We start from the raw sequence: 25,714 nt of genomic DNA, 5'->3' as shown, positions 1-25,714 counted from the left end.
TCAGCGATAAGGCCGCCCTCTGTACATTGATATAAGTTAATAAGTGTTTTAAATTGTCCTATATGTTGTACAATAAAGAATTTTTCATACATTCAGTCTTTTTCCCTTGTGCATCAAAATATTCAAGGCTTGGCTAGCAAATTGTTAGAAATAGAATTGTTTCTGAATAACTGATAACAATATTAAAATATTTTGTGTAACAGAACATTGGCTTAAACAATGACAGTCGTTAGTAGATATTGAAAATTACAAATTAAAAAGTATATACTTTAGGACACAGGCTATTTATGGAGGTTCTGTTATTTTTGTACATGATAGTGTAAAATGTAAAGAACGAACTGACATTGTTAGTCTTTCTGTAGAACGGACCATTGAACTGTCCTGTGTTGAGCTGGAGCGTTATATTATTGTTTGCGTTTATAGAATGAGTCCCCTTCCAGTGACTATAATATATTTGAGACAGCATGGAAGAAATATTAAAGCGTTTACGTAGGAGTAAAAAAAAAGTTATAGTATGTGGTGATTTTATATTGATAAACTGTTATTTTATATATATATATTGATATACTTTTACAAACACAAACGGCAACACGAATTGTTAATTTGTTTCAGTCATTTCATCTTTTTAATGAACCCACACGAATTACACCTACTTCTGCAACATGTATTGATAATATATACTGCGACTGCAACTGTTTAGAGAAAAATATTCTCAATACACTCACTTCGGATCACTGTGGCCAGAAAGTAGTTTTTGAATGGGATTGTTTAAAAATTAAAATAATTAATGAATTTAAAAGAATTAATGTTAGGCCTATAACAAAAAAGGTATTAATAAATTTAGAGATAATATTAATAAAAAACTGCCCGTACTGAATGATCAATCCTGTCATAATAATCCTTGTGAAATATTTAAAAATCTGTCAACTTTGTAACCAATCAATGGAAACAGACTAGCTCATTGGGCCAGTCCCAACTGTGGTAGCAGAAAAGCGAAGACGACGGACGATAATTTATTTGCACTGGCGGCTTACGCGTACGGACTAGGTACATATGCTTATTACTTGCATCAGACAAGTAATCAACGAAAGAAAAGGCGATGGTGGATGATAAAAATGCACACTTCAGGATTAACGTAATAAGTTATATAACTTATATTATATATAAGTAATATAATAAATATAATGTATAAGTTATATACATTATATTTATTACTACACAAATAAAATATTTTCAGTCGCAATATATTTTTTATACAAGTACCTTCATGTATTTTGCTAACTATGCATCTGTGTTTTTATAGATACGGAAGTGAGTTTTTGGCGGAGCTGCTTCATGAACCATCAGGACAATTTGAAAATTTCTGCAGAATGTCATCATTTGATTTTGAATATTTACTATAAAAAATTAGCCCAATCATAGCAAAGAAAGATACAAAGTCCGGTTGGCTGTAACTTTAAGATTTCTTGCTACAGGAGATACATATAAATAACTTGATTTTCTTTTTAAAATATCCAGCCAAATAATATCAAAAATCGTGCCAGAAGTTTGTAAAGCGATTATTATTGTTCTCCAAGATCAGTCAAAGTCAAGGTATGGAAATAAAAAAAAAAATATTTAAGTATTATATTTAAAACTTTAATCAGTAATTATAATTATTTATCACTTTGCATTGTTTCTCACTTTTTAATTATTTATTTACTAGCTAAAAAACCCGGCTTCGCCCGGGAGTTGATATGAGATGACGTGGTAGAGTCGAAGTAAAAAAATAAACTATGACGTAAAAAGTAAAAAAAAAAGTTTATTGAAAACATTTTCTCATTATTTACAATACTTGTTTATAAACAACATTTTTCATTTTATTGTCCGGAGTATAATATATACATAATTTTTTCGGATTTCCTACTCTTGAGCAAGCTACATATAGCTGACCGTGAGAGAAGCAGGATTCTTTGAGGTTAATGCCACAACATTATTTTAAAGTTTGTCCTTGCGCTTTGTTAATTGTAAAACTAAAGGCTAATTTTATTGGAAACTGCAGTCTTTTAAATTGAAATGGCAATTCCGAAGAGATCAGAGGTATTCTAGGTATAAATACTGTCTGTCCTTTGGTCTTCCCAGAAATAAGTTCAGCTTCAATGATATTATTCGATAGCTGTTTTACGATCATTCTAGTTCCATTACATAATTTTGGGGAGTTGAGATTTCTGAGTAGTATGATTGGAGTTCCAATTTTCAGACGAAGGCAGTGTAATGGCATTCCTGGTACTTGTAAAGAGTTTAGAAATTCAGTGGGGAAGTTTTTCGCTGTTCAAATTAAACTAACTCTGGTGAGCGACACCGGGCTCTTATATATTCAGAGACACTTCAGAGAGCTAGGCTCTAGAATATTCGAGAAAATTTGAAAATATTTTCTCTCTCACACCTTCTAGAGTATTCTGGTCATTATCGTCCGCCATAATAAAAGGTTCTATAGCGGTAGCATTTGTAGTAAAAGCGCAAAATTTAAAAACCTTAATTTTTTAATGTTTTGAGAACTAATTTGGATAACTAATTTTATGTCGCTTTAACTCCAAAATATAAGTTAGCTAATGACGTATAAATATACAAAATTTAATAACTTTATTATAGCAACAAATTAAATTTAAGACTTTATTGAAATTGGAATTTTAAATTTCATGTCACTACTACACATGCTACAATTGCTCGCAACGCTTTTGGAAATTCAGCCCAAACAATCGTTGTCCTGAATGAAGTTTAAATATTCGATAACAGATGGCGCCACTATGTAGGGTTGGAAAGTTCCTTATATCTTTAGAAACACGCCCTTTAGATTAAAACGGGAACTTTCTAGCTTCTGTAGCGGTAGCGTATGAAGTACAGGCACGAAATTTAAAAACCTAAATTTTTAAATATTTTGAGAACTAATTTGGATAACTAAAATTATGTCGCTTTAACTCCAAAATATACGTTAAACAATGACGTCTAAATACACAAAATTTAAATTTAAGATTTTATTGAAATTGGAATTTTCTATTTCGCGCCACTACTACACATGCTGCAATGGCTCACAACTATGGAGACTATAATACACTATGACTATTGTGTATAGTCTCCGAAGTTCAAATATTCGATAACAGATGGCGCCACTGCACTTAATTTCCAAGTTGAATGGTCGGAAAGTCCCTTATATCTTTAAAAACATGCCCTTTAGATTAAAACGGGTACTTTCTTGTTCGAGGGGGGACAAAGGGCTATCACACCACATAAGTCCCTTTATCGTGTCGGGACTCCTTTTTAAGTTTTATCGGCACGCACATTTTATCGACTTAGTTTTATTATATATATAGATATCACTTAATACTATGGGCGGTATATAATATTGGTATCGTCTTTACATAAACTTAAATATCAGTTTCATTGCTCATTTCAAACGCTTTATTTAATATTTGAGAACTTATATTAATTTCCTTTTTTGGGGTGGTGGTCTGACGTCGGCGCCGCCGTTTGTTTCGTGAATGTAGGAAGGTCATCATATGAATATTCTACATCTGTATGCCTGCCCAACTCAGCTACTCGTGACCCGCCAGAGCAATCTAATTATTATATTCTTTCAGTTTTATGTGTCTAAGGGACACACCACGCGCCATCTATTGATGGATGCGGATTCGAGTCCCGCCTCGTGATCGAAATTTTTTCTATGTATGAAACGATCTCTACTCATTGAGTCGGCTATCTTTCCCAACGAGAAACCTGATCGCTAGTACATTGGAAGTCGTGGATATGGAATACAGCCCATGATTACATGAACCCCGATCAATTTCATTATCTCAGTCGTGTTCGTTTTCAGCTCTCTTCCAGTCTTTCGAAGGAAGTAGTTATTGGTGCATACACTGACATGCTCAAAGAACTGATCGTCAAAGTATTCCATGTAGTAATCCATGGGATCTCGAACTGGCCTAACAGGAGCGTCCTCATAATCATGTGGCTTGTCTTGGAAAGACACCACTTTCCAAGTGTCAGGGCGAGAAGACTGAGGCTCGGATCTAGGAGAAGCAGCTGGACTACTTTCTTGAGCTGAAACATCTGCTACAGCCACATTTCTAGATTGCCTTAGTTGTATAGATACCAATCTGGAAGATGACTTGCGCCTGGATGAGCTTGGGTTCCATTTCAATAGTTGAGTCAGGGATCCCCTCTTTGTCAGCCTCATCATCATCGTCACAGCCACCATACATCCTTTCGAAGAGAGAGGGATCGAATTGGGGATCGTCGCAATCCAAATCAGTAAATACTTCTATTTCTGAGTTATTTGCATCGCCTAAAGTCTCCAAACGAAATCTGGTCTTCGTTCAAGGAGATGCCTAACCCTTTACAACCGGGAGCAAAAATTTTGTCAAAACCAGTTAAAATCTTATTCTGTCCTTTCCTTATGGTCCTTATAATGTAAGAAAAATATTTTAAAAAATCCTGTTCGTGCTGGTCTCCAGCAATCGGACCCTCACGATCGTGAGTCTCAGGAATAATTTGTAAGTCGCATGATCGTGAGTGTTTGTTCTCATCGATTTATTTACATTTATTTATAAATTAATAAAAGAAAATTTCATATTTTAATATATTTATTTTAATAAAAAAACAAATTCAACATTCTTTTATAATTTTTAATCAGTTTTCAAGACTCAATAACGAGTAAAATCAAACTTAATAGTAAATATTATTGCAACAGCAGTGCTACACAATATTTGTGAGATTGAGATTCAGGAACGACAATCATTGATTGACAATTATTTTAATGTTAATATTGTGAATTAAAAAATACACAAAAAAATTGTTAATTATTTTTATTTAAACTAGAGCTTCTTAACATAGAACTTATCAACCTATCATTATAATTATTTAGTATTATCCTCATTCCATATATTAGGAAAAACTTTTTTTTCCAACTCTAGGATTTCCAATTCTATTTTCTTTTCTTCAGCGCAGCTAAAACTTCTTCTTGTTTTTTTTTCGCTTCATAAAACTCTGCAATCGCCCGATTTCTTGCTATTATTGATGCCTTCATATCATCAGAATCAATTTGACGTTTCAATTTTCCTGAAAAAAGATAATACACTTAATTTACATTCAACTTTTCCTATTAATCTGCACTCTGTGCCACCATAAATCTAAAGCACAAACAGGTGATAACTAGCCTAGCTTTACAATTGCTGTTTACTCCACCAAAACTTTTGGTTTGATACTCAATTACTGACTGGATGTATTATCCTATTAATATTATAAATGTGAAAGTTTGTATGGATGTTTGTTACTCTTTCACGCAAAAACTACTGAACCGATTACAATGAATTTTAGCACACATATAGAGGGTAACTTGGATTAACACATAGGATAGGTTTTATCCCGGAAATCCCACGGGAACGGAAACTATGCGTGATTATCTTTGAAAATGCGGGCGAAGCCGCGGGCGGAAAGCTAGTTAAAAATACACATGAAAACTAAGTATACAAGCAATCCTGCATTATAGAATAAAAACAAATCAATTGCTTTTTCAACATGAAGGAATTGTCCTTCCTTCATGTTGAACATACACTATTTCACATTTATGATAATATTAGTATGGACTACTTATGTGGAATATCAATCACCTTTACTATTTGCAGAAGTAAAGTAGAATTTTTTATTTTGTGGAGTGCGCAAGGGGGAATTTTTTTCTATGGCAGGAGTTCTTTCTGCAACTGGCTATTCTGTGTCCGGAAATGAAATCAAAATCGGTTCAGAATCCGCCACCGATTCCTTCTCCTCAACACGTTCAGTAACCTCCATCTCCGCGTCACCTCCTACACTGTACACATCGCATGTAGGGCCTAGAATTGCAGACACATTTTCCAGTGTATCGTCTGGTGGAATATAATCCGGCTTTCCACCACCAGTCTGTAAAATTTTACACAAAATAGGTAAATAAAGAGTTGTAAATGAATTTTTTACAAATTGTTTATCATGGATCGAGGATAGCTTAGCTTAGCATAGTCTTTAACCATAGATAGAATATTGGGAACGGCCGTAAGAGACCAAAGTATCTACTTATGTCAAGTACAATAGGAACCATAATTATAACAATAATCAGCGTCAGTAGATACTTATAAAGATAAAGACTACATATTTTAACATGATAGGACATAAAACAATTTTTGTCACGACACAAACATAAATACCCATCACATTTGGCACATTTAATTTTAGAGCGACTTCCACAACCTTCCATTCGACAGCATCTGGGTGTTTTAATGTCATCAAAGACAGGATAGTGTTCATATCCGTCATACCTCTTTGCCTCTGATGGTGATGGAACATTAGCTGGTCTGAATATAATGTGGACGAGGAACTGATGGTAAATCATCCTCATTTTCTTCTCTACGAAGACGATCTGGTATGCAGGATACGCTATCGGCAATATTCAAACGAAAATCAAGCAGAGTCAGTGATTCTTTTCTAGGTAACTTATTTGCTAAACAATCGTTTCTGTTAAGCCTCCAAGAGTTGACCTACGCAAGATCCAAGAAGTGTATGAGAACTTTCAACGTCCACTTTTTGGTTTTAATAAAAGCTCGGTAATATTCCATCTGCTGATCGAGTACGTCGACTCCACCCATTTGACTTAAAAATAAGGTACAACTAGCGGTCCGCCCCGGCTTCGCCCGTGGTACCTACATGTTTAAACTATCCTATCTCACAAGTTGGATCGAACTGCACATGGTGGGCGAATTTTGTTATTATCGGTTTAGTGGTTTAGGAGTCCATTGAGGACAAACATTGTGACACGAGATTTATATTATATATTAAAGATAAAGATTAGCGACAAACGATACAATATTCATCATCATCATCATCAGCCAATATATGTTCCCACTGCTGGGACACGGGCCTCCTATGAGGGTATATCACAATATTAAATTACAATAAAAAAATAAAATAAATAAAAATAAAATAATATTTATTTGCTTAAAAACATGGTACAGAGAGATGTCAAAATATTTCGATTGTTCATCATGTTTTGCTTAGTCTAAGAGCTGATTTTTCAATGCTTGGATAAAACTTATTCGTCGAATAATGTATAAAACTACAATTTTAAAAACGTATTCTAATTGCCCGTATTTGACAGTTTATGTGACATTTTAATATTATCGTGTAATACTTTATTAGAAGGATAAGTTTTATCCAAGCATTGAAAAATCGGCCCTAAAGCATGCAAATACTGTCTCAATTTAAATTTAATACAATATTGAAATTAAATCACTTTGCAATTAATTGACAAATATCCACAATAATTACATTTTAAGGCTATACATACAATTATAATAATTAACATTTATGGTCAAAAAATTCTTTTATGCTATAAAAACAATTTAAGATCAACCATTTCTTTAGTTTATTTTTATATACATTAAATGTTTGGTTTCGTATACATTTAGGAATACGGTTAAATATTTTTATGAGCATGATAGGCCCACTTTTAGAGTAAAGCGCAGTTTTACAACGTGGCACACTAAGTTTATCAGGGTCTCTAGAGGGAATAATGCTCACGTTAGCCGTCCTTGTAAAATATTGGGGGTGTTTTTTTACGAAGATACAGCTCTCTAGATACAGCTCAATATTAACATTAATTTTTTTTTTGTTCTTAATAATTATCTAGTTAATGCTATAATTATATAATAAAAATTATTGGCCATTTAATAAACATGTATCCCTAATTTAACTATTTTTTATATATAATTTTTTCTGTTGTGTTGAAATAGATATCTTTAACTTCTTCTACTTGGTGCTAGCAGTATTAATTCATAAATTCTACACTCGTTCATTTTAATTCTATACATTTTAATTGCTGATCTCGTTTTCCACTCAACTCACTCAGCCGATTTTCCTCTCTGACTGGCAAACCATGTACATACTTACTTTTGACATCAAAACTTTCATACTTTATAATATATAAATTTATACCATAATTTAGTCCGTAATCGCTACATTAAAATTAGAATACTCTTTACAGTCACTCGACTCTTTATTTAATATGGTGCTGACAGAATAACAGTGTTACTGCCTCTGCTGTAACATTTATGCTGAGTCAGTAATCCCTTTCCCTCAGGTGATACAGATATAATATTGTTGGAGTAAAATCCGGAAGGCCACCCCCCGCGCATTCCTCACCGCGGTGCGGCGCGCCTTTATAACAACGAACGAGCGGCGGAGTCGTTCATTTCATCTGCTACTCGCGCGCACATTATCGCGGAACCTCTGCCCATTTATTTCTACCGTCATTTTGCTGTTCATTGTCAAATAAATGTATTTCGTTTGATTTGCTTTTAATTTGAACTATTTCCAGTACTTTTTTTTATTAAAGTAGGTCGTTTTTATTAGAATATAATATTATTATGTCTACATGTAATGTTATACTTTTTTTAGTTATAAGTGTTGTCTGTAATTTAATGTACTGTATCATTTTTTGGGAATAAATGTGTTTCTATTCTATTCTATTCTAAATAGGTCCACTTCAGATTTAGCACGTAAAAATTTATTTAACAAATTGAGTGCATGATTGGTGTGTGCACTTCAAGCGGCTCAATACGGCCAATGTGCAAGCAAATAAAAGAGAACGCTGTCTGAATTGGGAAAAGGAATGTTAGAGTTATGTACATTTACAATTAATGCGTGGTAATTTATTTGATTCGATCATGTTTCTTGTACCTCTGTTTACAGCGACTGGTTAGGAATATTTTACGACCGATAATCCATACTAATATTATAAATGCGAAAGTAACTCTGTCTGTCTGTCTGTTACTCAATCACGCCGTAACTACTGAACCAATTTGCATGAAATTTGGTATAGAGATATTTTGATACCCGAGAAAGGACATAGGATAGGTTTTATCCAGGAAATCCTGCGGGAACGGGTTTTTCTTTGAAAACGCGGGCGAAGCTGCGGGCAGAAAGCTAGTAGAAAATAAGGATTTAACAACTAATACTTATATGGAAAAAACAAAGGCTTGGGACGAAATAACAGAGAAGTAAGTAATGTGTTGTTTTGTATATTAGTTTGCTTATAAACCTTATTGATGTATCCAAACATTTGTAAAACGTTTTTTTTAAATTGTACGCCACATGGCAGATCACGGCGGATCACCTTATAAAATAATAACCCTTATAACCTGTGAATCACAATAAATCATTTGAATTTGAAATTTGAAACATGTTATTTTTCAGTTTTAATCTAGCAAATGTGAGAATGAGGGATAAAAAAAAATAAATAAATCAATGGAAGTGCCAAAAATTAAATTCCAAAAAAGAAATATCCTTGTTTAGGCGAGATACAAATATAACTGGGGGTGGCCCCAAACCTCCTTCTCCTTCCCCAGATGCTATAGAAATAGTGGAAATGGTACCTCAGGAGTTCGAGATATGTTTTAATGAGTTTGATTGTGATGGTATCAAGGTAGGAAATTAACTTAAATACTATTCCTTTGTATACATTACTGTAAATAATTACCAAAATGTAACTTGTAATGACATTCTTTAAGTGGTCTCATCATGTGTGTTTTTCATTTTAGGATTCATAGATCATTTTATAACAAATGAAATAAGTGGGAAACCAGATCCTGTGGAACCAAATACACCAATTGGAAATAGTAGTGTAGGGATTATTTTTGTGTTCCTTTATTATAAATAAATAAATAAATATTATAGGACATTATTACACAAATCGACCTAGTCCCACAGTAAGCTCAATTAAGGCTTGTGTTGTGGGTACTAGGCGACGATAAACATAATATTTAATAAATACATATATAGATAATAACACCCAGACCCAAGAACAAATAATTGAGTTCATCACACAAATATTTGCCCTGACCGGGGATCGAACCCGGGACCGTCGGCTCAGTAGGCAGTTACTTTACCACTGCGCCAACCGCGTCGTCGTATTATAATCATACAATTTATAATTAACTGATATTAACCAGGTATAACCATATCAAGTGACATAATGATCACTAGTGGGTCACTAAGTAGTAGTAATAGTGGTAGTTAGGTTCAGGTAAATACTTAATATGTATGCACTGCTCTTGTTAATTCCAGGAAATTATAAATAACAAGATAACTGGCAAGGCAGTAGAAGCAATAACACCACCAAAACCTTCAAAAAAAAAACACAAAAACAAAAAACACCAGTAATTATATACATCTTAACTTTTGATTTAGTTTATATTTGTTTTTGTTCAATTTCTACTGATTTCCAAAATATTTTTTTATTCAAATGTTTGTTATTGAGATATATAATTATATTAAATGTGTGATAGATATAATGTTGGTAGCTGTTCATGGGCAGAACTTAGAATTTTAGTAAATCTAGGGTATCAAAAGATAATTAAATAAGTGATAAGGCCGCCTAATAAACTATACTGTTTTTTGTTCTGTATATTAGCAATAAGTTTTCTATGTATAGTTTTATTGAAGAGTAAATAAATAAATAAATAAATAAATTTTTCTTGTTTGTTATAGATAGCAAGACAAAATAGTTTTGATTTTGCTGAAGCCTCTTTTAAAGATATGCACAGCTTCAGAATGCTAGAAAATGAGCGCCTACAAAAGGAACACGAACTTAGAATGACACAAATGGCTGAAATGCATATTCGAGTAATGAAGTATTTAAAGTTACAAAATGAAATTTAAAAAAATAGCTTTGATAGCAATAAAAATGCATGATATAATATTTATCGTTTTATTTATATTGATTTTGCGTTGCAATTGAAAGTGCTTCGGGAATGTATCACGATTTAGTCGAAAATGAAAATGGATGTATCAATTACATACCATTTAATAAGATTTCACAGGATCACTTAGAATTGTTTATTTCGAATATAAGATCACATGGTGGTAGTTGCGAAAATCCAACGCCCAGGCTGTTTGAGGTTATTTATAAAAAAAAAACAATCTTACACGCGGAGTTAATGGATTTTGCCACGGGCAATTGTGTTCCTTTAGAACAAATAGGTATATTAAACTGCTCATCCGCATTAACAAGAATAAACTTGACGACAACATTAGATGACAAACGTGCCATTAGCACCAGTGAAACAGAGAGCATAGATGACTTAAATCGTGCACTTGAGCAGTAGAATACATTGCCGGTTTTGTGTCCAGTTCAGAGAAAATAAAACGCAAAACTGATATCCTGGTAGATAAGACCTTAAGCAGTTTTATTGGTGAGGAATTATTTATGAATATAAGTCACCATCAATTTGATTCCGATGTAACAAACCATATAAAAGCTGCAAGTATCATACACCAGACTACCACACCGTGTTCCCCTGAACAAAACGGGGCTGCAGAAAAAATGAATAAGCTTTTGTATTTGTATTTATTTTTTAAGCAATAAAGAATTTTCATTCATTCATTCATTCAATTATGTATGAACTATTTTGTTATAGTATATGAAATTATTTTTTTACAGAAACGGCAAGCTCCCACACGGTCAGGACAAACAATACCTCGTCGTGCCAGACTGGCACGCCCTCGAGGATTACCTTGGCGTAACAGGCACACGATCTCAATCTGTCGTTTAAACAACCCTCCAAAGACACATGCAACACATGCGATGTCCTAAATGCAAAAATTAAAGTGGCAGACGGAGACCAAAAAATAAATTTAGAAACTGAATTAGCTGAACATCAACATCAAGCTGAAAAAGCTTATGCTGAAAAACGTGCTGATAAAGAGAATGCCAGAATCGTCTGTAAAGGCATTGTAGCAATGTTTGCCAACACCATATTTAAAATCGTGAAAATATTTTATTTAAGAAAAATGAAATAATAAATGATGAAATACAACTTTTAATCCTGAACAAAAATTACACCATTTGAGATTGCTTTAAAAGCACCCAGTGATTTTCTGTATAAAATAGTGAAATAAGGATTGAACATTTCAGCGAAGTGTTTCCAAGTATAAAGCATAAGCTATGTAAAGGACGAGCACACGCAGGAGGCAACGGGGCTCCCCGCGCAGCGGCTCCACGTGTATGGGGCGGAGTATCAACGCTACACGTGGAAGAGAGGCGCACCGCGGTTTCGATGAGGCCCACCGCGGTTTCGTCTATCGCGTTGTACACAGTACGCCACGTGTATTGCGTCAACACGTGGAGGAGGCGTGGCCTAGGCGGCACATGCAAGATAGCTGCCGCCGCTTTGTATGCCGCCGCCGCTTTGTGCCTCGCCGCCGGGCGACCGCTTTGAATCTCGCCGCCGGCGACGCATATAAATAGCCCACATTTTCGAATTGGAGTTCAGTTCCAGCAAGTTCTTATTCCAGACTAGTAGTGAATAAGTGATTAAGTATAAATTGTAAAAAGGGAAAATATATGTATGTCGAAGGAAGGCTGTTTATTTTGACCACGAACCCCAACAAATATACAGTCCACAACAAGCTAAATATAAAAAAAAAAAATTATAAAATGAGATCACACGGCACACAATAGAATGTAAAGAAGAGTGTAAAGATCATTTACTTTTTATAATAGACAAACTAATAACTATAAAAATTCATGATTATTGTAAATCCGAAAAGCGAAACATTAAAGAACAATCATTAAATAAAATCAGAATTTTAAAACATAAATAATTAATGTATGCTGCTGTAATCGTATTTTACACTATAAAGGGTGTAAAAATTATTTTATGACAAATCCTCAAACCATAATCGCGGACAATAAATTCTGAGCAATATAAATCGAAACTGATAAATATCTACCTACGTTAGATACCTCCCATGCTCATGTAGTTCGGCCACACAGAACTCACACAGTCAGGACAAACAACACCTCGTCGTGCCAGACTGACACGCCCACAGGCTTACACATACGGACCAGGCTGCAGAAAACTTTCTCCAAGCAGAGGAATTTTGGAGAAAGTTTAAATTCGAACAACATAAAGACTACATGAGCATGCGAAGAGAACAGAATCGAATTAGGTACATACAATAAAATCAATTGCCTAAAAAAATCTAAATTATAATTATTATTAATTATTAATAATAATAATTATTAATTATTAATAATGATTATTAATTATTAATAATAATAATTATTAATAATATTATTAATAAATAATTATTATTAATTATTAATAATAATTATTAATAATTATAAAATATTATCTTATAAATTTCAAATATCATTTTCCTTCTTTTTTTTATATCTGCCTTGCACAGAAAGTCTTGTATTGCACTATTTTCATCTGTCGACCGAAGCGAATTGGGCGATTGTATGCCGTACTCCACAAAAAAAAGGGAGTATGTCAACGACGAAGTGACAGACTCTGATGCTTCTCGCTGAAATACTCCCTTTTTTTATTATTATTTTTATGTATATTTTATGTATAGTATATATTTAGATAATTATTATTATATTTATATATTTTCAGTACCTAGTGTTGGATATGCAACTGTTGTCATGTCTACTACGCCCACGGGTACACGCAAGCGACACAGATTAACGGATGGTAAGAATAAAGCACAACTATATCGAAGTCTTATTAACCTTAATTATTGGACATTAAATTGCATATTTCTTTTTTCAAGATGCCATCACGTCTGTTGTTAACGATAGTGACTTTGACGACTCTGACTCTGACGTTGACGAAGACATACTACGAATACCGACGACTGACAGACTAATTACTGAGACTGGTAACCTGGCAGACCTGACGCCTCAGCAAGAGGCATTTTTACTTGCTGAGGATTCAGCGAACGACAGAGCCTTATCAAACTATTTACCTGACGACTGTTTCCAGTTTAACTGGAACAAGGACGTGACTTCGTTTAAAGGTCGGCGCGAGGAATTTTCTGGAAGTCCTGGCCCGACTCTTGACGTGACAGACATGACTCCAATTGACGTATTTGGGAGGATGTTCGACGTCGACTTCATCGACTTTCTTTGCGAAGAAACCAATAGGTATGCTAGCCAGAGGATAAGTAGAGGCACAAATTCTGCAAGTAGTCGTCAAAATCGATGGTCTCCCAAGAATCATATTTCTCATTTAATGGTTTCGGTACGATGCCTTATTTTTCAAGAATTATGAGTTACAACAGGTATAACCTCTTAAAGGTTATTATAAGGCTACATTTCGTAGACAACGACAAACTGACAGACGCACCGTCAAGATCTCGATTATGTAAAATCCAACCAGTGACTGACTATTTTAACGACAAGTTTTCCAAGTAGGCATCGAAACCTATGAGCTATGCGAGTCATCAACTGGTTATCTTTGGCGGTTTATAGTATACGCTGGAAAGAACAAACCGACAACGACGATGACTGACAATAATGACGACGATGACCAGACTGACCAGACAGAACAAACAAGCCAGAACGAACAGACACAGAAAAGTGACATGACTGACTTTACACCGACCAATGCGACGGCCAAAATAGTTTTTGACCTGATGGAGCCTCTTCTTCATCGAGGTCACACGCTAATAATGGACAATTTCTACAATTGTCCATTATTAGCGCGATGCCTAAAGCTGCGACGAACTGACTGTTACGGGACTCAACGACTGAACCGGGAATTTGTTCCCAGTTCTTTACGGACTATGACAAAGACTGACTTGAGGCAAGGTGAAATCGTCGCCAGTTACTGCAACGATTTGTCGCTTATGGTATGGCGAGGAAGATGTTGGTACTGCGCACATCTCCAGTCGCACCGTGTGGAATGGAATATAAAGTTAATTTATGCATACTAGGGTGTTTTAGAGACTACCACAAACGGACCTAAATGTTTTTTTTATTTTTTATTGATTATTAATATATAAGTTTTGTTTTAAAATTATGTTAGAATCAGAATATTCATGTTTATAATAAGTAAATAAACAAGTAACAAATGTTACTAATGTTATTAATAATATTTTTGTTTTAAAATTATGCAAGATTCAGAATATTTGTGTTTGTAATAAATGTTACTATTAATAATAGTTTTGTTTTAAAATTATGTAATAATCAGAATATTTGTGTTTGTAATAAATGTTACTATTAATAATAGTTTTGTTTTAAAATTATGTAATAATCAGAATATTTGTGTTTGTAATAAATGTTACTATTAATAATATATTCAATTAATAATATAAGTATTTTTGTTTTAAAATTATGTAATATCCAGAATATTTGTGTTTCTAAATAAACAAGTAATAAATGTTACTATTAATAATATTTTTGTTTTAAAATTGTGTTAGATTCAGAATGTTCGTGTTTGTAATAAATAATTGTGGGAAACAAATTATGACAAAGAAAAAAAAACGTTTTGTTTTTAATAATTTAATTCTTTATTAATAATATATACATATGAAAAATATAATCTAATTTTATACCTTTTTAAGTCTTTTATTCCTAGAAGGGTAAACCCTATTTTCTACTGATACGCATAAATTTATTTCCTACTTGCTAATTGTGGTAATTAATCCCCACTTACCACTATTAGCAAGTAGGTATGCAATTTTTTTTTATCAAAACTTATGTATTCATGTCCAGACGAATTTAATACGCGTCTGCACAGAAATGAGATCACACGGCACACAATAGAATGTAAAGAAGAGTGTAAAGAACATTTACTTTTTATTATAGACAAACTAATAACTATAAAAATTCATGATTATTGTAAATCCGAAAAGCGAAACATTAAAGAACAATCATTAAATAAAATCAGAATTTTAAAACATAAATAATTAATGTATACTGCTGTAATCGTATTTTACACTATAAAGGTTGTAAAAATTATTTTATGACAAATCCTCAAACCATAATCGCGGACAATAAATTCTGAGCAATATAAATCGAAACTGTTAAATATCTACCTAAGTTAGATACCTCCCATGCTCATGTAGTTCGGCCACACCGAACCCACATGGTCAGGACAAACAACACCTCGTCGTGCCAGACTGACACGCCCACGCACTATATGTTTTTAGGCCCGAAAAAGTGACATTCTTGTTTTACTGGAAATATCTAAGGAGCTTCTCTTTTTAAATGCACTAGTAGAACACCCAGAGTTTTATTTAAAAAAACACGATTTTTAAAAAAATATTTAAAATATAGGAATTTTCGCGGCCGACTGAGATAAATAAATCGTTCAGTCCGTGAAGAGGAAATAATTAGAGAAGTGAACACTGAACATTAAAAAAACCGGCCAAGTGCGAGTCGGGCTCGCGCACAAAGGGTTCCGTAGCAGCAAATATAATAAATTACAGTTAAATCAACCTATCTCAAAAACTATAAGAGATACTTTGATCAAACCAAAAATCGTTGAAAGAGTTAATTAGCATGCATCACCTCTATTTTTTTTAGAATTTTATACCCCGTAGTTATAAAAATAGAGGGGGGGGGACATACTTTTTACGACTTTGAGAGCTGATATCTCAAAAACCGTTCACTTTAAGAAAAATGTTTTTTAGAAAACTTTATATCATTTTAAAAGACCTTTCCATTGATACCCCACACGGGTATGTACATCGAAAAAAAAAATTTCATCCCTCAGTTACATGTATGGGGGGCCCCACCCCCAATTCTTTTTTTTACTATTTAGTGTCATATTTTTGTAGCGGTTCATACAACACATATTCCCATCAAATTTCATCACTGTAGTACTTATAGTTTCCGAGTAAATCGGCTGTGACAGACGGACAGACGGACAGACGGACAGACGGACATGACGAAACTATAAGGGTTCCGTTTTTGCCATTTTGGCTACGGAACCCTAAAAATCATCCTTGCATTTGATTTTAAAAACAGATTTGCATTTAAAGGCATATACAAAATTCAATTGGTTCAAGAATTGAAGGATACAGACTATGCTAATCGATTTAATTTTGCGAACGAAATGCTGCGAAAATTCAACAATTTCGAAAACATACTGTTCAGTGACGAAGCAAACTTTCATCTGAATGGTCATGTAAACAAACAAAATTGTCGGTACTGAGCAGAGAATCCGAGACGAAAGCATGAACGACCACAGTCCAAAGGTCGTTGTTTAAGCCGCAATGTCTGCCAGAGGCATAATCGATATTTTCATGAAGATCGACGAGGCCAGCCACTCAACGTGAATAGTGACCGTTATTGTGATATACTGCCAAATTTTTTGGGTCCACAGTTACAGGAGTTTCAGGGCTTCAATACAATATCGTGGTTCCAACAAGATCTACCACTTGCCATACATCTAATCAAGCAATGGAAGCTATAAACGAATTATTCACTAATAAGGTCATTTCGCATAGGGGTAATATCAACTGGCCCCCCAGAAGCCCCGACTTAAGCCCAGTCGACTATTTTGTATGGAGATACCTTAAAAGTAAGGTCTACGAGAATAATCCGAGGAACTTAACCCAATTGAAGCAAACATCAGGTCAGAAATGGCAGAAATATCGAAAGCTCTCGATCAATCCTCACTCGTAAAACCAAGAAACGGTTTATAAAGCCTAGCCTACCTAGTTTGGGAGTCAGAGACTTCAGTATTTAAAAATGTAAAACTTTTGTCAATAAAGAATTTTTTTATAAAGAAAATTAATTTATCTTTCCACTGGAAAAACGTACCATTCCAGCATACTGCCGAAATTCAGACTCGATTATTTCTATAACTTTTTTCCTAAGGAGCTGATTGCATCTATTACAGATAACACAAATTAATACAGCGTTTTTGGACACTAAATTCTGGCATAAAATTTCACAGGCAAGTGTATATTTACGCTATTTACAATATTCCTCAATACTCATGCATTTACCTGTTTAGAATCATTTTCATGGCAAAAATCGTCAATTTTAACATCATTTTAGTAATCAATCATGTTAAATTTGTTATTTTCCTAATACTTTATCATTTTTAACCGACTTCAAAAAAAAGGAGGAGGTTATCAATTCGGCCGGTATGTTTTTTTTTTTTTTATGTATGTACACCGATTACTCCGTGGTTTCTGAACCGATTTACGTGATTCTTTTTTTGTTCGATGCGGGATGGTGTCGAATTGGTCCCATAAAAATTTTATTCGGATAGGCCCAGTAGTTTTTATTTTATGAGCATTTTTGTCTGTATTTGTAAATGTTGCAAGTGCAAGTTTGAAGTCGGTTGTTTTTAACGCAGTTATTGACTTGTACTTGACACTGGCAAATAGTTTTAGCTTCTTGCCATAACAGAGAAAAAAAAAATTACTATGGTTGACAATGACAGTCGCGCATCATTACAAGATGGCGGCTTTTTTTTAATTTTAGTTATACCATTCACCGCCCGCGTCGCTGTCGTCTATGCGTTTACATGACAGTTCTGACTTCTGAGTTCTGAGTGTGCCCCCCCTGTGCCAGCTCCAATCGTGCCAATCCGTTAGGTATTTTAAATTTTTATTTGTATTATTTTTTCGAAAAAAACATGGCTTTAGTTTATTGTGCATTTATAAGATGTATGAACAAAAGGACCGCGAAACCAGACAATATAAGTTTTCACTCGTAAGTACTCTAAAAGTATATTTAATTGGTATGGTTATTCAACAAGTTTTCAATAAACAAATTTAACAAGTAAGGTAACCATGATGAGTTTTTATGGATAGCGAAGAGAATATATTGTAATAACAATATTATGATGAAATTTAGAACACCATTTTCAAGATTGTTACTAGTAATGAAACAACACACGACATCGGTATTGCACTCACATGTAGTTATAAGATTGTTCGTTTTTACATTGAAAATACTTTTTTAACTTACCTCATATTTTTTTGTTTTACGTATTTCAGCTTTCCAAAAAGTAAAATAAAAAGAAATATATGTGCCTATCAAGGGTAAAATTACAGAGGATTACGACACTGAAAAAAATAAACTTTGTAAAGGTAGATGAAATTTGTGCAAGGCTGCTATAAACAGTTTTTCATAGGTGATAACTGATAACCTTGCATCCCACATAAACCCGTACATAAACGCGAGTAAAGCAAAGCAAAAGGCCACACTTAATTTTAAAATAAATAATAAAAGGCAAATACCTAAGTTACAGGATCATTATGCGAATTCCAGTGAACTTATTATGATAACACCGTGGACATCCAAGAAGGAACGTATCAACTTGAACAATACGCCCATTTAGTGGACAATGTGTAATTGATAAAACAAAGGGATATTAATTTAATGGTTATACGGTATCGGACCACCACCAGACCACCAGGCAGGAGGATATCTCGGATATACAGGGTGTCCCACTGTTGGTATACTAAGCTCAAAGGAGGTTATAGTTTTGCATACGCTGAGTACGTAAAAAATAATTAAAAAATTCCAGACGCATTTTTTTTTCAAATAGATGAATTCTTAAAACTCTATGTGTACACCCATAACAAGCGAGCCGCCCAACTTTGCCACCAGCACGTGAGCTATCGTTTAAGATTATGTTTTCATAGATAAAATGCTCATATTAGAGAAGCGGTATATGCCGGCAGCGCGAAGCTAGAGAAGAAAACATGGATTTTCAGGAAAAATTTAGCAAAAAAATTTGGACGTAATTTTTTTTAAAAGTATTTTTTACGTGATCAGTGAATGCAAAACTACAAGTGCCTTCGCGCTTAGTATACCAATAGCGGGACACCCTGTATAAGCAATTCACAAGTAAACTCGTCATTCTCGCACCAGATCTCTATAGTTAAGGTCATAGATTAAGTATCCTCCCCTAAGGGTGCGTAGATATTATTTAGCTGGCAAGTATTGGCTAAAAAGCAAAGCTTTTTATGATAATAATATAGTTGATATCATAAATGAGTTGAGTAGTCTTTGTAAAAACGGTTATTGGGCCCGCTGTAATACTCCTTTGTTAGCCTTGGTTCATGATTTGTTAAAGGAAAAGCCTATGCAGTCTAGCAGTCAGTTGGATATGTTTACTTTACAAACTTGGGTCAGCAATGTGGATCTTTGGGATGTGTTGGAACTGGAAATCAGGGGTATTAATAAACCAAAAATGAGATATCAGCCTCAAATGTTAAAACAACTCGCGATAGAGTATTTAAATTCCAATTACTCAGATTTCTATCATATTTACACAGATGGCTCGAAACTGGGCAACTCATGCGGCCTAGCTATTTATGATCCTCAGTTGAACTGCTCCGTTTAGTTGCACATTAATTTTTCAATTTCTATCATGCACGTTGAACTGATTGCTATTGCAGAAGCTATTTCATATATTAATTCATTGGGAGATGGTAAATGTGTTATATTAACAGACTCTAAAAGTGCTATATATCACCTGGCTCGATGTACCTCGAATTTTCGAGGCACACCGATTGCCTACAGCATTTTGAAAATGCTGTGGAATGGTTCCTGCAATAGTAATCAATCAATTAAGATACAATGGATCCCTTCTCACGTGGGTATTCCTGGCAATGAAAAAGTTGATTCCCTTGCCAGGACCGCAGTTACAGAAGGAGTACCATTCACGTGCCTGCCATTACACACCGATTATTTCTATTGTTTGCGAGAATTTTGTGGTCAGATGTGGAAGGAGCATTTCGACGAGAGATCGTTATCGAAAGCGATTTGGTATAAAACCATTCAGCCGCACATTTGGCAATATCCTTGGTTTACCAGTTCCAATTTAAGTAGATCTGAAATTGTAATTGCTCTCAGACTTCGTTCTGGACATATCCCACTAAATATGTTCACATATCTGATGGGTAAATCGTCATCCCCCAATTGCAGTGTGTGTAACATAGTGGAGGATGTTTACCATATTATGGTGGAGTGTGTCCGGAACGAGGCTGAGAGATCTGCTGCTGAGTTGAACCTTAGATTGTTGGGCAATGTTAATGTTTTTTTGGCGCTTCCTTCTTCAAAGGAAGCTAGATTTATTTACAAAATTGTTAATCTTGGTATTAAGCGTAGATAGTTGTTCTTTGTAATGCCAATGAGGGTGGCATGATCATGTTTGATCAAACCCTCGTTAATAAAATAAAGATTAAAAAAAAAAAAAAATAGATTAAGTAAAAATTGTAATTTATTTAAATAAATTATTTTTTTTTTAAGTAATCTTGACCGAGTTATTTTTACTCGCGTACGCGTACTTAAAGTATGCGAGGAAAACAATATAGCTTTTATATGCTTGCCTCCCAATGCGACACATATTCTACAGCCATTGGACTTGGATTTATTCCACCACGTAGTCATGTCACACCGTTCTTAAATAAGAAGTTCATAAGCTTAAAGCAAGACGCCAACTACATCTGGCCTGTCTCATGTTTGGAATTGCCAAGACCCCGTATGCCCATATACCTATACGAAAAGCTCAGCTGGACAACGAGTAGTCGAGATGTTGCATGCAGAAGTTGTGCTCAGCCACTAATTATTCCTCATACGTACATAACTGAAATGAAAATTAATATAATTCATAATTCATAATTAAGTTGACATATTGACTAGAAAAAAATTTTATGTATTGTTACTAACATAGTTATAAGAATATTGTTACTAACAAGTGGACCAATGATGTTACAATAAATAAATGAATTATTATTATTATTATAACTTTTGCGTTCGACAATCGATTATTATAATAAAAAATGACAGAAAAACGGAAGCGTAGTCAAAATTTTACAGTGAACGACAAAGATAAGTTGGTGAAATTAGTGTGTGTTTTTAAAAACATCATTTTAAATAAAAGAACTGACGGTACAACCAACCAAGCTAAGATCGAGGCTTGGATAAACCTCTGTTCTCAATATAATTCAACACGAACATGCCATAATTTATCATTATGATAACTACCACATGGTCAACTATACATATATCTAAATTTTATCGTAGGAGTAAAGATGCTCTCATGAGAGACTGGGAGAAAAGGAAAAGTGAAGCAAAAACGTACAAATCGACAAACAGGAGTTGTGCAATTGGAACCGGTGGAGGACCATCAACTATGAAAACAGACCCAATATTAAAAATTGCGAATTAATAGGTCGAGGTTGCAGCGGTAATGCTGATGTTTTAGACTCAGATTCAGTTATCACTATCCCAATTTCATCCATCAATACAAATGTTATTGATCCAGAACTGACCAGTGAAGAATCGCTATAATAATTATATATGCTGAACTGGTTACGGTAAGTACTGCCAGATATATAATTTTTATTCAATCAACACAGGTTACTAAAGTCGCATGCGGCCCTGTCATTTCCATCAAAAATGTTGAACAGAATAGCCGTTTGGCTTAACACGCACAGTGGTTAAATGTACGCGTTTTATCGTAGGTCTGAAACCGCAAAAAAATGTAACACATAGTTTTCTACTCAAGCGCACACATTAGTGACGTTTTTCAGTGACTGATTTTAAAAACGTAATTTGCTACATTTTGATCGCGGTTTGCAAAAGCGTTTTTTTGTCCTATTAGTAACGCACGCACAGCGTTTAACCGCATTCAGTTTTATATTCAGTCTCTACTGGGCGAGCGCAGAGGATAGACGTTATTTGCAGTGCTAACGAACGTTAAGAAATTTTTTCATGTCGTCCTACTTGGATACAGCATCTATAGACAACGATAATTTGTCTAAAAATATTATTATTGAAGTGGAAAAACGGCCGGCATTATATGACAAATCGTTATTCAACCCTGAATGTCATACTTTAATTTTATTTTATTTCATTACTCAGGCTGTTTTAAAAAAAAAATTGTATATGTGGCTAACACATAATATTTTAGTGTATGTATTTTATCATACGTATATATTACACACAACAAGTATTTAAATATTTTATTTCATATTTATATTCGTATTTAATTATAACACAAACATTCATTACACAAAACACAAAAAATACAGACATGCATTACACTCATACAAAATAATTATAATATTTATTATTCAATAGCATAGTCGCGGTATTTGCGTAGTATGCGTGCCGCGACAAAATTATCACCACACCAGCGGGTAGATCGGAATATTTTACATCGAGTTTCTACACAATTTATAATTAACTATTTAGTTCGATCATAGTAACCGAATACGCCTATTAGACCGGGAGATACTGACACAAAATTTCGAGTCATTTGTAACAGGATGGCGGTTCTACAGGGTTCTTAGTACGCAATGACAAAAAGAAAAATGATGGTGTGAACGCTGGTACCGGCGGCTTAGTCGCGTGGGCGTTAGTCGAACTCGTCGGAAAATAGCGAAAGTAAAACGATTTGTAACAGTATGGCACTTATTTTTCCTGTAAGTTTGAGGATCAACGAATATAAATACAAAATTTCAAAGATCTAGGTGTTGGAAATCTTCACTTATATAAATTAATAATAAATTTATTTTTCAAGTATGACAGCACTTTTTCCCCCTACTAGAAGTATGGCAAATATAATAATGGTCACATTTTAGCAAATACTCTCCAAAAAGCCAAATGCAATACTGGTACAAAAAGATAGGCGAAATAAAAAAATTTTGCAGATTTTCGGCGGTATGGCGACCATTTGGAATCGTCCGAAAAGTATGGCATGGCGATTTTCGTAAATGGCTGCACGACGATGGTTACCTGTGCAAAAGTTAGCTTGGTACAAATGGTTGAATAATTGTTTTTTTTAAATCAACACATTCGCGTCGGTATGGCGGGCTGTAAGTCATACCGGAAAAGTATGGCATGACACTACCGCCTACTTCTTTTTTATGGGCTATCGGTAAATTCTAAAATTTTTGTGTTACAAATCGTTTGACTTTCGCTATTTTTCCGACGAGTTCGACTAACGCCCACGCGACTAACCCACCGGTACCAGCGTTCACACCATCATTTTTCTTTTTGTCATTGCGTACTAAGACCCCTGTAGAACCGCCATCCTGATACAAATGACTCGAAATTTTGTGTCAGTATCTCCCGGTCTATATTGTCAGTGTTTTAATTTGTTCTCATATTTTTATATTCAAAGTGATTTTTGTGTCTGTTAATTATTATATATTCATACTTTCTCCTTCTATGTGGAGTTAATAAACGATAAACAAATTGTGAGTGTGTGTATAATTCAAAAGGTACTGTGTCTACATATTCATTTACACGCACCCCACATATAGACCAATTAATTGTTATATGTATAGACCAGTGTCTAGGCATCCGCCTAGCGACAGCGACGCAGGGACTCGCGAGTCGCGACCCTCCTGAGAGCCAAGGCCCCGCTCTCTTTTGCCTCGAGCGTCGTACACGACACACGCCACCTATAGGCGTGACGGAACCTTTTTGTACGAGTAATTTTATAAGTCAGTTCAAATAATAGAAGAAGAAACAAGTGTTGGTAAAATAGGATATAGGAAAATAAAACCTTTTGGTTAGGGAGCCAGGTGCAAATTTGGTTAACTATTTCCTCTCAAGAGATAATTCGTCAGACGCATGAGAGTATAGTATTATAAAGCCTCGTGAACGTCAGCTGGCGCTCGGTTGGGGGGGCGAGCGGTTGTAGCCTCCCACGCACATAGGAAAAAAAATACATTCATTCATTCATTTCCTCTCAGCTAAAAATTTGTCAAATTGTAGCTAACCCAATATCTCAACGAAAAAAAATAGTCAGCTGGTTACAACATGGTGTATTATACGTCAGCTGGTGTCTCGAACATGAAAGTTAAATTTAAAGAAAAATTTATTTTCCGTTATTTCCTCTCAAACAAAAATTTACCTGATGATAGCTTATATGTAACTGTGGATAAATATATATGTCAGCTGGCTGTATCTTGGTGGAAAAACCGTCAGCTGATACGGGAGGCTACAACCGCTCTTCCCCCCAACCGAGCTCCAGCTGACGTTCACGAGGCTTCATAATACTATACTTTGATGCATTTTACTAATTACCACTTGAGAGGAACTTGGTCATAAAATCTGCTGCTGGCTCCCGGACCATTTACCAAAACGACTATTAGCAAAAAAAAATCGTAAGGCTCGTATCTGCTGTAGGGAAATCTATACAACCAAACCCTTGTATAAATAAAAAATGTGGTAACTCATGTGCAAATAAATTTACGGAAGATGATCGCAATAATATTTTTGAAAACTATTGGTTGTGATAAAAGACAAAAAGATTTCCTGCTGTCTTGTGCTAAAGAAAAACCGATTGGAAGAAAAAGATCCAGTAGTAATGTTCGCAATCATACGATTATTTTATCAGATACAATGGACAGATTATTAAAGTATGTCAACAATTTTTCAGCCTTAAGCAGCTACTATATAAAAAAAAGATTGTATGAAACGGGTACTAAGGTCTATGGCGGGTATTTCTGGCCTTTTTACTCTTACAGAATCTATCTCTTTCTTTTCTTTTAGTATTGTCATTACTGTCAACGACCAGTTCATGACCTATGTTCTCAAAAAAATTTACCCGGTTTTATTGTAATCATTGAGATAATATTACTACGTATGGAGGAGACACCACGAACAAAATCTGTGCGCCATTTTTTTGTAACTCTATTTTTTTGTAACTTTTGTACTCTAACTAAGTTTTAAAAATTATTATATAATTTGGTACTTACCGATGAAAGTTATTCCTTTGCACTTTTCCGTATTATTTGTATTATTTGTGCAATATCGTAACACACACGAAGGCATATTTGATGCGTTTCACTTTAAAACCATTAAAAAAAACCGCTCAACATACGCCACATGGCGTATGTTGAGTGGAACATAAGTGATGTAGGCGGTGTCGTC

The 25,714-nt window shown here is 34.4% G+C and overlaps 2 protein-coding genes and 1 long non-coding RNA gene across 5 annotated transcripts in view; 2 read left to right on the top strand and 1 right to left on the bottom strand.

Moving 5' to 3' along the window:
- Positions 1–3,347: 3,347 nt before the first annotated feature.
- Positions 3,348–25,714, bottom strand: part of LOC149895498 (uncharacterized) — a 55,875-nt gene continuing 33,508 nt past the window's right edge. For 2 of the 3 annotated variants that reach the window (XM_090119096.1, XM_090119095.1), the window contains exons 2-3: positions 5,646–5,931; positions 3,348–5,094 (exon numbers count right to left, since the gene is read on the bottom strand). In XM_090119096.1, coding sequence (XP_089975222.1) covers positions 3,761–4,234 — 474 coding nt within the window. In that variant the 5' untranslated portion in view covers positions 4,235–5,094; positions 5,646–5,931 and the 3' untranslated portion in view covers positions 3,348–3,760. The remainder of the gene's footprint in view (positions 5,095–5,645; positions 5,932–25,714) is intronic. The other variant, XM_090119097.1, reaches the window with a different exon arrangement.
- Positions 8,977–10,953, top strand: LOC149895503 (uncharacterized). The gene is made up of 2 exons (XR_016458474.1): positions 8,977–9,484; positions 10,549–10,953. It is a non-coding gene; the product is annotated as an uncharacterized LOC149895503 (long non-coding RNA).
- LOC149895502 (uncharacterized) lies at positions 13,164–14,746 on the top strand. Its single transcript, XM_090119026.1, has 2 exons — positions 13,164–13,541; positions 13,621–14,746. Exons 1-2 carry the CDS (start codon positions 13,415–13,417, stop codon positions 14,118–14,120), a joined length of 627 nt encoding a protein of 208 aa, XP_089975152.1. The 5' UTR covers positions 13,164–13,414; the 3' UTR covers positions 14,121–14,746.

The sequence above is a fragment of the Colias eurytheme genome, chromosome 31 (assembly GCF_061535395.1).
Source record: "Colias eurytheme isolate Ceu_HAF_F1 chromosome 31, ilColEury1 Martin Lab GWU primary, whole genome shotgun sequence".
Classification (NCBI taxonomy): Eukaryota; Metazoa; Arthropoda; class Insecta; order Lepidoptera; family Pieridae; genus Colias; species Colias eurytheme.
This window is presented reverse-complemented; position numbering and strand designations above follow the sequence as displayed.

What these genes read in the sequence shown, in the direction of transcription:
- LOC149895502 (XM_090119026.1), top strand. Translation starts at nt 13,415, where the DNA reads ATGTATAGTATATATTTAGATAATTATTATTATATTTATATATTTTCA. An exon ending in GCGACACAGATTAACGGATG is followed by an intron (nt 13,542 to 13,620) that starts GTAAGAATAAAG and finishes TCTTTTTTCAAG; the next exon opens with ATGCCATCACGTCTGTTGTT.